Source organism: Echinococcus granulosus (genome assembly GCF_000524195.1).
Source record: "Echinococcus granulosus chromosome Unknown EG_S00002, whole genome shotgun sequence".
Taxonomy (NCBI): Eukaryota; Metazoa; Platyhelminthes; class Cestoda; order Cyclophyllidea; family Taeniidae; genus Echinococcus; species Echinococcus granulosus.
In genome coordinates, this window is record NW_020170382.1 from 130,827 (window position 1) to 146,636 (window position 15,810).

Sequence of the window (15,810 nt, forward strand, 5' to 3'; positions counted from 1 at the left end):
GGGTTGCATACGTATGTGTTTATGCGTGAGTGAAGTGGTTCCGGAGAGCATCACAAGCTGGGATGCTCGTACATGCATGGGTTTACACTCACTTCCTGTACTCCGCCCATTCGTGCAATGCTGCCGCGACACCACACGCAGGCAAGCATGGCCGCACGGGCGTGCTTAAGGGTGGTTTTTTCCCTCCCACTTTCTCCCGGTAGCTGTGACATGGTGCTCCCATACCTCATGCTAACCGGTGTTCGTTCACTTCGTTTCAAATTTACGTAACCCCATTCAGTTGTATGCTCAAATGCATGACTCAAATGGGTGGATAAATTTAGGTCAAAATATTTGACAGTTTGGAGCGAAAACACAAAACGGTTATTAATTGAAACTCCGAAAGGACCTACCAACATGAATTTGGGAGATGGGTTGAGTGACTTGGGCCAGAAGAGTGGGTGCCGAGGGAATCCAGATTCCAGTGACCTTGCCTAGCCGCTTCTCAGCCACGGAAACCATGTGGACGAGTCGCTCCACATCGTTAGTAAACTTGTCCTGTGCATCAAACTCCCCCTCCAACTTGGTACTCATATCTTGCAGAATTGAGAAGAGGTCTCGTAACTGATCCCCCACCATAGTGTAACGCTGTGGGACGACGTGATGTGCCGACTCCATGGTGAGTTGGCTGCCCCTGGAGCCACCCGAGAGGAGGGTTATCACTGCCTCTGTCTGTGGCCGCAGAGCCTTCCAACGTGCCCTCAGCAGTTGCACCTGCTCCAATTGACGCGCTGCCTGGTTGGCACGCTGCGTTATGTCCACGGCAGCGTCTGTGTCCACGCGCTCCACATTATCAGCCAATTGCTGCAGCTCTGCTGAGATCTTATCCATCTCATTGGACCACATGCACCAATCAGTGGTGAGGGCGTCTATATACGAAGCCCGCGTCGACAACCACCCATCAGCTGCCTCCAGACTTTGTGACAGTTTAGCGTCTGCAGCCTATGTAAAATTGCATATAAGCACGACAGCAAACCGTAGTAATATAATAGACAACTGATTCAATTTTACAACTATTTTTCTGGGTACACTGCCCTTGAATAGCAAGCACGAGGAGTGTTCATTTCGGAAAGGGACATCATGGGTGTTGTGCTGCACGCAGTAATACATGATAGGTGCGTCCTATTAGCGTACCGTCCACCAAGATGGGAGCTAGCAGTGTTAGTGCGTAAATGCCACAGAACACGGTGATGAGTGAAGTCTCCCGTGAAAGATGAAAGTCCCCATTCTACCAACAGTCATTCGTTTGGGAGACTTAAAACATAATACTGCAACTAAACGCTCCATTGCAATGAAACATTAGAATCTGGACAATGCCAGTAGTGACAGTTCTATTCTCAGTCTAATCTTAGCGATCATTCTTGTGAACATTCTACCATGGCCAGATCGACATCCGACCAATCTGTCCTATTGTGTAAATGCTCAAGAAACGATGCTATTTGGGAACGACTGGTAAACCCATTCATTTACGAACATCTGTAAAACTGAAGGACTAGCATCTGCTGAGTAACCGAGCTGTTCCAAGGTGATTCAGACGTACTGACAAATCTTGCCATAAGGAAGCTGCTTTTCAGTTGCTAAACAAAAGCTAACATAAGTGTAAAGACATGCCAGCAGACTATGTGGAATCGTAAATAAATTCAACGCGTTCTACCTTGTTCCTTTCGTTTGCACCTCAAGAGTCCCAATTTGACTTGAACACGCCTTGTGCATAAAAATCGCTTTTATTACAAGTACTTACAGCAGTCTGTGGAACTTTCTTCAAGAATGGGGAAAGTTCACGCATCCTCCAGGTAGCGCTATCAATCTCCGCCTGTCTCAGGGTTAACAGAGAATTCAATTGCCCCTTAACCGCCATCACCTCTTCGAGGTCAGAAAAGGCATATTTCATATCACGAGCAGCCTCCACGCGATTCAAATAAGTCTCTACAGATCCACTTAACTTTGAGTACTCCTCAAGAGCTGCTAGTGTTGAAGTAATTATTTGTTCTAGTGAAAGGCAAGCATTGTTGATTCCCTTTTGGCGAAGGAGAAGAGCGTTCATATTCTTTTGAACAGCTGTGACCTCAGGATCGACGAACTCTGGTACCTCCTTCACGATGATGCCATTTTCGTCCACCCTCTCCATCGTCAACATTCCAGCCAACGTGGAATTTACATCGCCTATCTCCGATCCCAAACTTGCCGCGTCTGACTGAAGTTTCCTCAAATCTTGAGCACATGTCTCTAGGTACTTTCGATAAGCATCGCATACACTGACAGTATCATCGCAGTTTTCTAGAGAAGCGGTTTCAATATGCAATCGTAAGTCTGCGAGTGTATTTTCCTGCGCTCCTAGGGATTCCTCCAACTGCTGAGCGTGCTCATGAATATTCGCCCATCGTGAATCCGCCAACTTCAGAGCTGTTAGTCGTTCCTCCAGGGCAGATTTCGTGAGAGCCATATCCCTTTCCAGTTGGTTAATAATCGACTCAAGCTCAGCCGACTTTTCAGGACCCAGTTGTTCAGCAATTAGGTCTGCAGCCCCGCGCAGCTTCGTGATATCCGCCGCTGCCTTCTCCAGTGACTTTAGATGTGTCTGTATTGCAGTAGTTTGTTCACGAATCTTCGAAGGGCCATAGGTCGCAATGTTTTCAATGTTGTCATGCTGCTCAACACCCTTGTTGGAGAGAGTTGCAAATGCCTCATAGGAGCGAACTGGTGCACCGTCAGTGAGTTTGGATTCGTAAGCAGAGCCAGCGGAGCACTTCAGAAGGAACTGGGCCTCTCCTAGGAGATTGAAAAGACGGTTTCGCACCTCTTCGAACTGCTTAGTGGCTTGGGTAGCGGTTCGGAGGTTCGCCGCCTTCTCCTCCAGCATCCGATCGGCATCCTCCCAGACCTGGAGAAAGCGCTCCTCTACAGGGGGCATTTGGGACGTGTGGGTGGTTTTGGAAGTGGGTATTTGCATTAAGTAGACCAGAGAGGCCTTCTTCTCGTTGACCCGTGCGATCAGCGCTTCTCGCTCTGCCAATAGGCGACGCATCTCGTCCGAGTCGATGGTCTGTGTTGTGGGGTCGCTCATTATCTCTTCCATGTGGGATCTGAAGCGCTTTGTGCGATCCTGCTTGCTCGCCTTGGATACATGTTTATCCAGCAAATCAACCATGTTTTTAGCTGAAAATAAAGTTGCGCAGGGGATATTGCTTTATAAAGGATGTCCATTGACTCCTTTGACTTCCGCAACCTTAGGAACAACTTGACTGTTACAAAATTATTCTTTGCCTTAGGGAAAAAAGAAGTGTCTACGTCGATACAACGGTTTCTATCAGAATTCTTCTAGATTTTGCTAATATGCTTCTCCACGTTCTATTTCCCCTGCAATCACTGAACCTACAGATAAACTTGAATCTAACCTGTCTGTAGTACATTGGGCGTGACAGTCTCAATGTCATGCAGACTGTTTAACACGTGAGCCAGCGAAGCGCGTCTTTTGGCCATTTTGGGAGGCGAAAGACCGCCCTCGGCAATTAGCTCCTGTAGGATCTTGTTTAACCGCTCTGCTAAGGAGATATTGAGACTGGAGGAGTCAACCATCTCCTCAAACTTCTTCAGCATGTCTCGATATCGTTGAGCGATCTCTGCAGCCACTTTAGGATCCATCATGTCTTTACTACCCGGCAGACCCTCCGAGCGGAGTCGGGTGGCCAGATTTTCCAACTTGCTCGTCCACTGTTCCAGACCGCCAAGTCTAGAAGGAAAAGAAAACATGACAATACAGTCTGCCCAATTTGAACTGAAAATAGAAAGATCTAAGCCGTGAGTAAATTGTAATGTGCTAAGCGTACTAATTTATTAGTGTATATTTATCATCGTCTACTGAGACGGTGACTGTAATGCTGTGTAGTTTTTTCTATCCATACATGAGGCTACACATCACGGTTTGGATACTGCATGCATATTTGTGACCCCGAGCCTGTCGCTGACACGCCTGGTCTCAGGAGTGAGGCGCTAGAGAATGTGTCACGGGGGGGAGGAGGTTCTTACTTGGAGTCAAAGTCGAGCCACCGTTCTGGCAAATCGCGCATGTTTGAGGCAAAGTGTTCCGCACGATCTTTTAACTGGAAGAGGGTCTTTCCTCGCACCTCCGTGCGTTTTGCAAATTGGGCCGCCAAGTCGGGCTCAAATTTGACCAATTCCTCCAAAATATGCTCCATTTCAACTATCATGGCTGGCAGCTCTTCGATGAAGTCTGGCGAAAAGAAGTAGGCCTGCAAGGCAGTGACAAAAAAAGATGTTTGCTCGATGCCCAGATATCTCTGTCCAATTCATGGACCTTATAACATATTCAAAGAGGACTTCGATACTATAGTATGCGTTTTTCCGTATCCTGCGATCCGGTTCCTACCCAGTGCGAAAGACATGCTGCTTATATCATCCATGGCGTTATACTTTCAGTCTCAGTGATAAAGCTACTTTAGAATTTGTATGAGGTCTTCAGGGATGACTCTATCGAATATTTTGTACCAATGAGATATGAGCTAAGGGAACGCCACCTACTCTAAGTGTTAGTGGGCCGCATTTGAAATATGCACTAAATTCAGTAAAGTTAGATTCATATTCCGAAATTTACAAATGGACGGCTGATTTTAACACTGTCAATTTGTTTAACTCTTCGTTTTGACTTCAAGGTCATTTAAGGCTCTGCCTTGGTAATTTAGCGCACTCGCATAGTCTTCGGGCCGTGCCAGTTATCCCCCCGCCGTTCCCTACGTCAGCAATACACTTTCTGTCCTGGAATTGTAATTTCTTTCGTCTTCATGAACGACTGGAAGAGCTACCCTGGCGGCAGCGAAAAGTGAACCAAATCCTGGAGGACATCCATTTAGATTCCTACTACTGAATACCAAACCTTAACGCAACGGAATGAGACCATATGCTGCGGATGGGAAAATCTGTGATGACCCCCAGAAGAAGGGTCGAGTATGGCGTCTACCTTCGACAAATATCCCAGTCCCGTTTCATGTGAGAATGCTTTAAACAATCGAACCAACGCTACCTGTGCCCGTGAATCAGTTGGAAAAGCTCGTTACGGAGCTGTTTACGGAACCTCCAAGAAGATACTAATTTGGTGAACTGCAACACACCTTGCACCTCTCTACTAACTGGACGGAACCTATTTGGGTAGAGACGGTTAGGTAGCACTATAGTGAAAACGACGTGGCGAGGAGGAAAAGACGCAAGACATTATCCCTACGAAACCATTTTAAGCCCTGTCCTTTGTTATAAGACTGGGCTACTTGGCCAGCGTTTCTAAGACTAGAGGTAGACATAGGTGATGGTCTGTACATTCTTCCTTTCCCAGTAGTTCCCAAACAGGGCGAAACTCCAGATCCAGTGGAACTGAAAAGAGGGATCAGTGACGTTATAGTCACACATGCTCTCAGTTACACGTGAATTCAATGACTAGTGCGGTTGGTTCGTGGGTGTTTTTCGTGCCTCACCGACTACATCGTGATGGTCGACGAGGGAGTTTAAACAAAGGGAGCGCCAGGGACGACGCTCAAAAGAAGAGGGTCCTATTTAATACTTTTGCGTTTCGGTTAGCTCTTCTTCTTAGTTTTGCGGGCACCGAAGGCTCCGCCTTTGTGCTTCCGCTGAGCGGCATGGCCTCCGGACCATGTCAGTAGCCCTTCAGCCCTTCCGCATGCCAGCGATACATTTTATGTCCCATTTCATCCTTTTGCTTTTGGTGTTGTGCATTTGTTACATCACCACTCAAATTGACGATGTTATTAAAATATGATTCAGAGTTACTGATATACCTTGTCTCAAAAAATGGAATAAAAAAGCGCTTGTACATGTTAATTGCTAGTTTTGTAACATCCATTAATTATTGGCTATTTGTTGCCTGAACAGAAACCCCATGTTTAACGTTCAAACCCTCTGGCATAATGCCTTTACGTTTTATAAAATAAACACATAAAATTTTCCTTTGGTGTAAAGCCATTCAAAATTGTTACGACGCTTGCACATTGACACTCAAATTTGGGCTGCAAAAGGGTTGAGGATAATGTCCACCTCTTCCGGTGAGTGTACGATGGCACAAAAAAATACTTGCACTTTCACAGCAAAAAATGTGCCGTGAAATAAAAATGCACGCCTTACTGGTTAGCAAAATTGGCGGAGGGTGGACGCGGCAGTCCCTCAACTCACCTCGTGCTCACTGAGAATGAGGGATACCTCCTCCCCACTTTCGATGCGCAATTCTTCCTGTCTCAGGTGTTCCGATGCCTCCATCAACTTTTCGCCTATCTTCATGTCGATTATCACGAATCTAACGGCCAGCAGAGACCGAGGTAATCGCGCAGTGGCATCCTACATCAACCAAGTGAACACTTTAACCTGGTTTGTCAGTAATTGCAACGAAATTCCCATCAACTGACATTTCAAATTGTCAAAACTAGTATAACATCCATCCACCTCTTCTACGGGCGGGAATCAATGCACACGTTGATCAATTTATCAGAAACCTTGATTTCTATTGAAGTGGATTTAAGTAGCGAGCAACTCACGCTGTACCGTTGTTTAAGAAGCTTCACACGAGAAACGACTTCTCGAGCACAAGCCACCATCTCCGAGTCAGAAGAGGAACCCTGAACAATGGCGACCTCAGGCCAAACCTCAGTAAAGCTTTGGAAGCACTCGTCCATGCGACTAAGCAGCTCTGCGCCCTGAGCCAAGCGCTCTTCGCAGAAGGCTTCGTGGGCGTTACGCTGTTGTTCTAGTCGGTCTAGGCTCCACTGAGTGAGACGAGAGGCGTCTGCAATGGTCTTGGCATTCAAAGGTAGCATGCTCTCCTGAGAGGTGGTGATTACTCCCTCCGCTTCACGTAACCATGTCTCCAGGGTGTTGGCTACTTCCATCGTCTTTCCCTGTGTCTGTATTTGGGCCCGTAGAAGCTGTTCACGTTTTCGTGTTTGCTCTAGCATTATCTAAAAATATCATCACATTTATTTGATAGCGGTGCATCAACTGAGTAATCGCCTATTTCCGTATACCATATTTGAACATTGTCTGAAAAGCGATTGCTTAAAGAGACAATCACCCAGCCTATTCAGTCTAGTTCTTAGCTTATCTGATAAAATATAATCCCTCTCAGAGCTCACCTATTGGCCCTCCTTAAGAGCTGCCACTTCAGCGCTCTGTTGAATCAGAAGTTAAGATTTGAGTGAACTCACGTTTATGCGGCCTTTGGTCTCCGCGATGGCCATTTCGAGTTGGGAGATGTTGACGGACTTCAAGCCTTTCGCCTTTAACTCCTCCAGCCATCCTTCCGCCTCTTCAAGTGCCTTCGTGTGTGTAATTATGCTGTCGCAGCATTTCTAGTATGCAAGTAGAAGTAAATGAAAAGTGTTTTGTAGTGTTTAATATCTGGTGGTGGTTTTTTGTAGAACGAGTGACAACAAAGTGCTCATTTTCTGCAAAAACAGAAGGCAAAACAACAGAGGTAAGAGACACCATGTAACCTGGAGTCGGTGAATCGCCTCATCAGGAGCAATACTGGCGAGACTATCAAGCATAATCTCATCAAGAGTTGTGAAGGAGTTGGCATTGGTCACTGTCTCGGTCTCCTCAATCCACTCAGACATCTGAGCAAGTCTCACAGCCACCGAGACGGCCTCGCGCATCGCCAGAGCCAACTCGGAGAGGCGATCGTCGATCTTCTCCTCTGCCATCTGCTGCAACAAACGTCGAAGACGATCCGTCTCCTGCATACACCGCTCTACCTCCGAGTAGTCGATTTCACCTTCCTGGGCAGCTGCCATAAGTTTTTCAGAGAGCTCCTTTGCCATCTGAAAGGAGCAGTAGTAACCCCTCACTTCTCCGTGGTTAAAGGCTTTGGAACACCATCACATTCGCTATCAAGGTTTCAGAAGAAAAACAATCGCCACAGCTCAGATGTCTACTTTTTCCGGTGTAACATCAACATTTGCTCAAAATCGTGATATCGAGATCAGACGAGAAAAGCGAGACGCACCCCATATATAATCCTGGTAGTAAGGTCGGGTAAATGAGAACATTAAAAATAAGAATACAACTCTTGTGCTCGCGGTCTTTGGTGCAATCAAAGCTTACAACATCCATTGCTAACCAGACCTCCCATTCTTTTGGTGACCGCCCCTAATGTTCACTAGATGAGAATAACAGAGACAGATGAAACTGCGAACGCCACAACCTTCCTTTCATAAGCAATCCCAACATTCATTTCAGTGGTCTTAGATGTCATTAGCGCAGAGAATACCTCCTTCTCAATCTGAAATCAACGGCAAACAGGCTTTTCATCTATTTGATGAGTTAATGTCTGGGTTTTTGTTCATAAAAGTGGTCATTTAAGTAGTATTCTAGACCTTTTATTCTTACCGGTTTAAAGCATCAATATTAACTCATTCCAAGGTGGATTTCTTTCAATGGCCAATTATAAAACTAACGGAACAAAAACATATAATGCGAAACCCGAAATTGTATCTTCACTCATCAATTTCAGCTATCTAAGTAGCGTGTGTAGCCACCAGCCATAGGAGCAATACAAGTCGATTGTCTCTTACATTGTACTCAGTCTCGAGATGATTCAGAAGGTCCTCCTTGGTAGTCTGAAGTTGGTTTCGATACTCTGATGTGGCCTCCTCAGCCTTCTGCATGCTGGTAGTCTGTGGAAGGCAGACCTCCCTATTCAGCAAATCTGTAGCTGCCTGAAGCATTTCGTTCATACGATTTAGTGTTTGATCCAAGTCTCCTTTCAATGTCTCGACAGTCGCAGCTTGGTACGACTTCTCGACCTGCAAGTACAAATGGAAACCTCATAAATAGTGGAATAGGCGTCAGAGGAGACACGTCTTCCCCTCTTGTCCCGGCAAAAAGGTATCTCCTAAACCCCTGAAATTGAAAATAGATCTCTTTCAATGCCTGTTCATTGAATGGTCAAATCTGGTGAAGATTCATTCGGTGCCCAATGACCGGCTTAGCTGTGATAATACAAGACTAGTTCACAAGTTTTAGTCATTCGAATATGTCGGATGTAAGTAGCGAGCGCATGGAAAAATGATGACGAAACTTGTAATAGAAAAGCCGTAGCCAGTGAATGGGACTGAATTATTGGCCCTTTTGGAGAGAGAATTTCCTCATTCCACTTTTACAAACAGAAATTCAGTTTAACAACCCAGTGTGTCACTGGGTATGCAACGCACTTTCCACACATTTCATCGTCTCCCACAGGATATGATAAACAACTTTTGCCGTCATCTAACCGCCTAGGGTTCCTCGATATTGCCCGGCATAAAAGCAATCGCTTTTATATAAAGTAACTACAAAGCAAATCTATATTTGAGAGGATATATAGTGGAATATTTTTCGCTATAGTTAAACTTATAAATGAGGTCTCTTCAGTCTCCCTCATATCGACCTTCATGATGACGGTGAGGTCTGGACTCATGTCATCGGAGCTAATAGTCCAAAGCCATTTACAGACTTTGAAGATAATTTGAAGGAGCTGAAGAATCCACTCTAGCAAGTCCTAATCATCCCTGACAGAATAACGCGTCAAACCACCAGAGGAGGATATCTATCAAGGATGGGTGAGCCTACAGGATTAACAATAGAAGAACCATCCAAATCTCGCCTATTTTTGCCACCCTCTCCTCACTTAATTCCCACATAATGATTAGTAGCAAGGCAAGACCAGATGTGGACGAATGGAAGTCGCCTTGAAGAAATGACCGTGAGGTTTCCATGGACACGGTGACCTATGATTGTGAATTAAGGGTAGGATATCCCTCATTTTCCTCCCAACTAACCATTTCTGCAGAAAGTGAGTGATATACAGGGTGTATTTGCTGCAGAACTTGGCCTTTTCTCCGACCCCAACTTCAAAACCGGTCTCTCTCAAATGCAGGTACACAACGATGATCTTTGCATGATCTTCGTCCCTGTATCAGAGGACTAAAACAACAGAATGATCGCGAGGAGTACTAGAGACGATGTAATGGGGTGATATTTATTTTAGTTTTCTATTAAACTAAGTGAACCTTTTCAGCCTCCGGTTACTAAGTAATATCCTCCACAGGATCATCTGCGCAATGATAATACTATACTAATTCAAGACCAGCATGTCTCGTATTGTCTTCAGGAGTGTCTCCGTTGATACGGAAGTAATCAATCAAGCTCATGAAGGAGTTAAATGGCAATACCTCATTGGAGATGCTGTCAAGTCGCTGCAACATGCTGACCAACTGAGTGTTGATAGCCTCACCAGCGGGGATGGTCGACTGTCCGATGAGTTTGGCACCCAAATCCTGTAGGGCGTTCAGCCGCTGACGCCACTGCTTCGCTTGGGCGAGAATGAAGCGCTTCTCGGTGTTGGAGATGGTTTTCTCTTTAAGCTTCGATTCTGCCTCCTGCATCCACGCGTGGAGCGTCTGCGCCTCCTGCAAGGTTGGAAATTTTGAAATCGGACAAAACAGGTCTTTCGTCATCTGGCCTGGTTTCTCACTCATTCCGATAATATCTTCCATTTCTATAGCTCTAAGCAGTACTATTCTAGACTCCTCTGTATATTTTGCTTGTTGGTCTATGCATTCTTAAGCTATCTGGTTCATATTTGCTGATAAGCATCATGAATACTTAAGAACCATTCTGGTTACCGTTTCATAGGCACGCCACGTTTCCACCAGCTTCATTGAGGACTTTTCTAGTGCCAGAAGATCCTCCAACGCCTCAGCCCATCGCATCCGGAGAGAGGAGAGATACATACTGGCTTCAATGCGCTCTGTCTCGGCCACATCGCGCATGATCAACGTTCCCCCCCCGGCCTTGACCTGGATCGTCAGCAGACCCGATCCTGGCTGCTCACCCACCGAGGTCGCAGACTCACTGTTTGATTTGTCCTCCGATTCCTTACAAAGCTCCTCCAATGCTGCAATATCCTCATCCATTCTCTGCGGTAGCCCTTTACTCTTCTTCCACTCCTGAAGTAGGAAAGAGGGAAGAGAAAACGCGCTAGCTGCCAACCCATTCCATTCAGTCAAGAAATAGTGGAAGAAAGCGGCCTAACTCACTTGAATCTGCTCCATGCTCTCTGCAGCCTCCTCCAACTTTTGATATCGCGTGTTTTTTAGGACATTGATATAATCGACAATCTCAGTGATGTTGTCGGCTAATTTCCAGCGCAGATAAAGGCGATTAGTGCGACGAAGACTGGCCTGTGCCTCATGACAGACGTCGTGAAAGCGCTTCTTAATAGCGTTCACTACGGTGATGGGAAGGGCTGAGGGCTCGTTCGCTGTGTTAGTCTTAACTAGCAAACCCAACAACTCGGACATTCTGTCTTTATCCTTCAGCTTCTCCTGTAAGGAAAAGAAACCAGTGCCATGAGTACTTCAGTAGGAAGATAGCCTTCGTCTAACCATCTACTTAACTACCGGGACTCCTCAATGCCTGCAAGTTCTACTACCGACTTTTGTCGTGGAAATCTCACCATTTCCATAGCCTACCAGTCCCTCTGCATGCTAGTAATAAATTTAGTTAACGACAACGGTCTCAATAACCCATAAGTGTTTGGTGATGCCCTGTTAATGCAGCTGCGTGGAATTCAGCCACCCCTTGACAGTAGATGAGATTGTTTGGTACCAACAGGTAACTAATTTTCCTACAGGACGGTACTCAATAGACTAATACCGAGTAAACGACTCTGTTCCGCAAGATGTCTAAGGAGATTAAACTCGGAAATTCCGTCTGCTGTGTCTTGCATCCATCCGACCTTTAGCCAGCTGACTAGCCACTCTTATAGACACTGAACAAATTCCCGTGTAAATCGAGTTTATCGCTTTTCTCTCAGTAGGCATAGGAGTTAACATTAAGCAAAAAACCAATGTGACTCGCCTCAAGATCATGCAACTGTGCAGCGAATTGTGAGCACCGAGTAGTCGCGTCGGCCTCAGAGGTGCTCGCAGCATCCAGTTCGATGGCAAGGCGAGCGGCGGTGCTGAGACAGCGCTCCAGCTGGCCCAGCCACCGACCCACCGTTGCCCAGTCGCCAGGCAAAGAATCGTCCAAACGCCAACGCCACTCGTCCAATGCTGGTTTCACTTGTGTCCACTTAGCCTCAATTCCCGCCAATTCTGATGGCAAGATGCCAAGTAGGAGGCCTTGACGCTTCCGCTTGCCCATCTCCACTAGACATGTCGTCAGGCTTTGGTGCTGCTGCTCGGCTTGGTAGAATTCCTATTTGAAAGGAATTGTAATCAAAAGAATGAAAATTCTTTAACGATGAAATTAGGCTCTGATTGTAAGCTTTCTCATTGTGTGGTATATCTGGTGTGACTTCACTTCCACAGCGAATTTCCCTTAACTTGATTTCATCGATATCTCCCACAAAACCTAACAACTCTACACATTTTTAAAACAATTACCTCAAGCGCTTGCAACAGATCCTTCGGCTCCAAAGGTTCATGTCTTATCCTTGAGATCAGCTCTTTTATGTAAATGACGAAGTTGCGCTCTTCCTCAGCCTGTGCATTCGAATCCTTTATCTATATTTATGAGGAAAAAATTTATCACCATCACCGTCATGGAACCCATAGCCAAACCCTCATCCATTTCCACTCACCTGATTTTCAATGTGAATAATCTTGACCGCATTTTTTGTCTCCTCCGTGCGATCCGCAGTGACTCGAATGTTGGCGATGGCACGACATCGTGAAAACGTTTTCGCCACCCGGGCCAGCCGCAGGTCGGCGTAGGTTCGAGCTCTGGCCTGCCGGCGGGGCGAGGTTAGAGACATGGCTCTGATGTTGGGCATGGAATGCGCCGCATCTGGGTTCGTCACTACCTCCTCATCAGAAGCGGTGAGGCTAGAACTCGTGGCCGCCAGTAGGCTACGAATGCCCTCGTCGTCTAGTAGAGTAGGGGTAGTAACGCGTTCCTTCCGGGTGGATTTGGGGTTGTGGAGGGAGACGGTGGAAGCACTGAGCACCAGAGAAGGGTCGATGGCAGAATCGACAGCGTCCAAAGAAGTCTCGAAAGACTTGGCTGATGCCACACCACCACCAGAACGACCACCCAGCTTTTGATTCACAAGTTTAGTCTTTAAACAGATCGGCAAACTAAAAAACACCTCTAAGACGGATCTTAATTTTTTTATTAAGTTGTAGCGAACCGGTATTTATCAAGCTATATAGATGAAGAAAACCAATCCAATCCAATGCTGACAATTACATGCGCTTGGTACACAAAGTAGCAGCGGAGACGATTTACTACCTACCGTTTTCTTGCCATTTGGATATTCCTTGAGAAACTGTGCAACATATGTCATTACCGAGCGCTCATCCGGGTTATCAACATCCACATCTGCGGGAAAAATAAACCAAATGCCCAATTCTCCTCTGATCGAAAGGGTTCCCATATAAATGGCAAGTGTGAATCAGACCTTCTACATCGAGTAGTTGTGGAATGCCGAGGCATTGCTCAGCTGCATTGAAAGCGAGCTTTAGATTCGCCTTATTGTCTTTGGGTCGAATCTTGCTCAGATCCAAACTCTCTGCCTCAACGCTGTGTACGAGGGCGCAAAATGCACGGCCGTCGCGCCAGCTGGGACCAAAATCCTTGATTTGCAAGCCCAACGACCTGGAATAAAGACTTGATAGTTTGAGGTCACGATCTTAGATGTGGCTCAGTTAAATAATATTCACGATAAATAACACTTTGAGCAACGAGAAAAGTTATGTCAGGAGATCAAAAGAATTCGGACAGTTTTCAAAGTAACTCTCGGCGTTGATTTGTTGTAAGTTATAGGAACTTGCAAAATGCATACAATTGTTTACGGTACTCTTCGATTCTTTTTCTTTCCCAAATATTCCCGACACAATTTGATTACTAGGTTATACCAAACAAACACCAGCATAGTAGCATTATTTTTAGCATCTGCCTAACAGCCAACCAGCACTACTCTAATACTTGTTTGAAATATGTACCCAAAGATCTGAGGCCATTAAAAGAAGGAGCCACCATCACCCCAGACAGTCTTGACCACCACCTGGATTCGATTTGTACAGATGCGTGCAAAATTTAAGCACCTGAAACTGGGAGAGACGCAGCGACAGATCCAAGCAAGCAGCGCCTTCTTGCGAGCCACTGGAGCCACGGGTGGCGTCTTGCCCTGTGTGGTGGTCCTAGGGGAAGGAGTTGCAGATACTGTTTGATCCTTTTTCGTCACCTCTGCGACCCCCGTTGCAACGTTAAGTGCCTCATTATGCTCATCAATCTAACAGTAGGAGAGAAGGGTAAAAGTAGCCAAATTTGTGAGGTATAAAGAGCCAAAGATCTTGGGCAACTAACTCCTTACATTAAAGGATAGAATAATCGACCAAATGAGACCCAAAACGATGGCCGGTCGACCGTCGACAACGTCGGAGGGGTTGATATTCACCAACTTGATCTGTGGAGGCACGGAGGTTAGGTTTCTTAAAAACTGACACCGCCTTAGTCAGAAATATTTGTAAACCTACCTTTCTCTTCCCTGTCAAAAAGTCTAGGGCCGTCCCGACATTGCTCAGATAGTGTGCTCGTTGCATCGCTGTCGGTCTTTCAATGGGCTACCAGTGGGAGAATAAAAAAGAGGCAAAATTTTACGCTTTCAGTGCCAAAAATGGAGCATTTGATGGTGCCTTTCATTGCTCATGGGTGTGTAAAATTAACTTTTAGGGCGGATCCTGATAAGAGTTCTTCCCCTATTTTAGCGCTATTTCATGGTACGGTGGATTATGTAATTTTTTATTCTCTGACTTCCTCTTAAACAGAGGAAGTTAAAAAATTGCAAAAATATTTTAGAAGCACTTTAAAACTGCAAAATTTCTTGTGAAAGATAGAATTAAACGACCAGTAATGGGAAATAGCATGGGGCAATGGTAACCAGGAATTCAAACTAGTTTGCAGCTACTTGATCACCAGACTTCTTAAATGCTCTTAGAAACATAGCTTCTGTTTTTTTTTTCGTCAAGAAGGAAGTTCTTGCTCAACTAACTCACCAGACGGACACCAGCCAACACTTCAAGCAGCCGCACCAACTTAACGCCATCTCGAATGTCGACAAAGAGATCGTGGATGCAGTCGGGAGGGATCGCCTAGGGTGATGCAAAAAAGAGTATCTTTTCAACAGTAGTTCCACCAGAGAAGTATCAAACGTCATTAATAACGCAATTGACAATACTAGATTTAAAGTAAGCGCGTACCTTTGCTAGATAAGTGTTGATCCAGTTCGTGAATGTCTTCTTTTGTATACGCTCCTGTTCCTCTGTTAAAGCAGCAAAAAAATGCTCAATTATTTCAATTCAAAAAAGAAGAAAAATGAGGGGATTAGCGTTCCTTTCCCCAATCTGAGCACTTGTCTTCTCTCGGCCTGAGGAACTCACCAGTCAGGTCAACAACAGAATCCATGATTCCGGAATAGGAATTACTGAGTGGGTCCAAGGGGGATGGGAGTAATCACACGTCGTTAGTATATTTTGTACTGTGTATTATGCACTCTCAGTGGCAGAAGGTAGGGTATTGTGGTCAGGTGAGAGTGAGTGTAAATATTTCACTAGCCTATGAAGGCAGACGCTTGGGTGAGAGAAACCTGTCCCTCCTGTCAACGCCCATACGCGTTCAGCATTGGCCACTGCTCAGTGACTCACACAAGAGGTAGCCATAGGGACTGCTGCGCTTATTGGACAGGCCCACGTACGCACCGGAAACGCG

The 15,810-nt window shown here is 45.8% G+C and overlaps 1 protein-coding gene across 1 annotated transcript; it reads right to left on the minus strand. All coding sequences in view use genetic code 11, as the record gives it.

The window, feature by feature from the left end:
* Positions 1–50: 50 nt before the first annotated feature.
* EGR_00417 (Nesprin-1) lies at positions 51–15,507 on the minus strand (the record flags this gene model as incomplete). Its single annotated transcript, XM_024489666.1, has 24 exons — positions 51–203; positions 397–981; positions 1,781–3,195; positions 3,435–3,769; positions 4,066–4,289; positions 6,235–6,396; positions 6,594–7,013; positions 7,260–7,403; positions 7,548–7,874; positions 8,628–8,858; positions 10,266–10,502; positions 10,719–11,042; positions 11,133–11,420; positions 11,929–12,297; positions 12,486–12,605; positions 12,683–13,159; positions 13,337–13,422; positions 13,502–13,698; positions 14,148–14,335; positions 14,417–14,509; positions 14,580–14,666; positions 15,099–15,194; positions 15,303–15,364; positions 15,483–15,507. The coding sequence occupies 24 exons, from the start codon at positions 15,505–15,507 to the stop codon at positions 51–53; spliced, it is 6,645 nt and encodes a 2,214-aa protein (XP_024355663.1).
* Between the last annotated feature and the right edge of the window lie 303 nt (positions 15,508–15,810).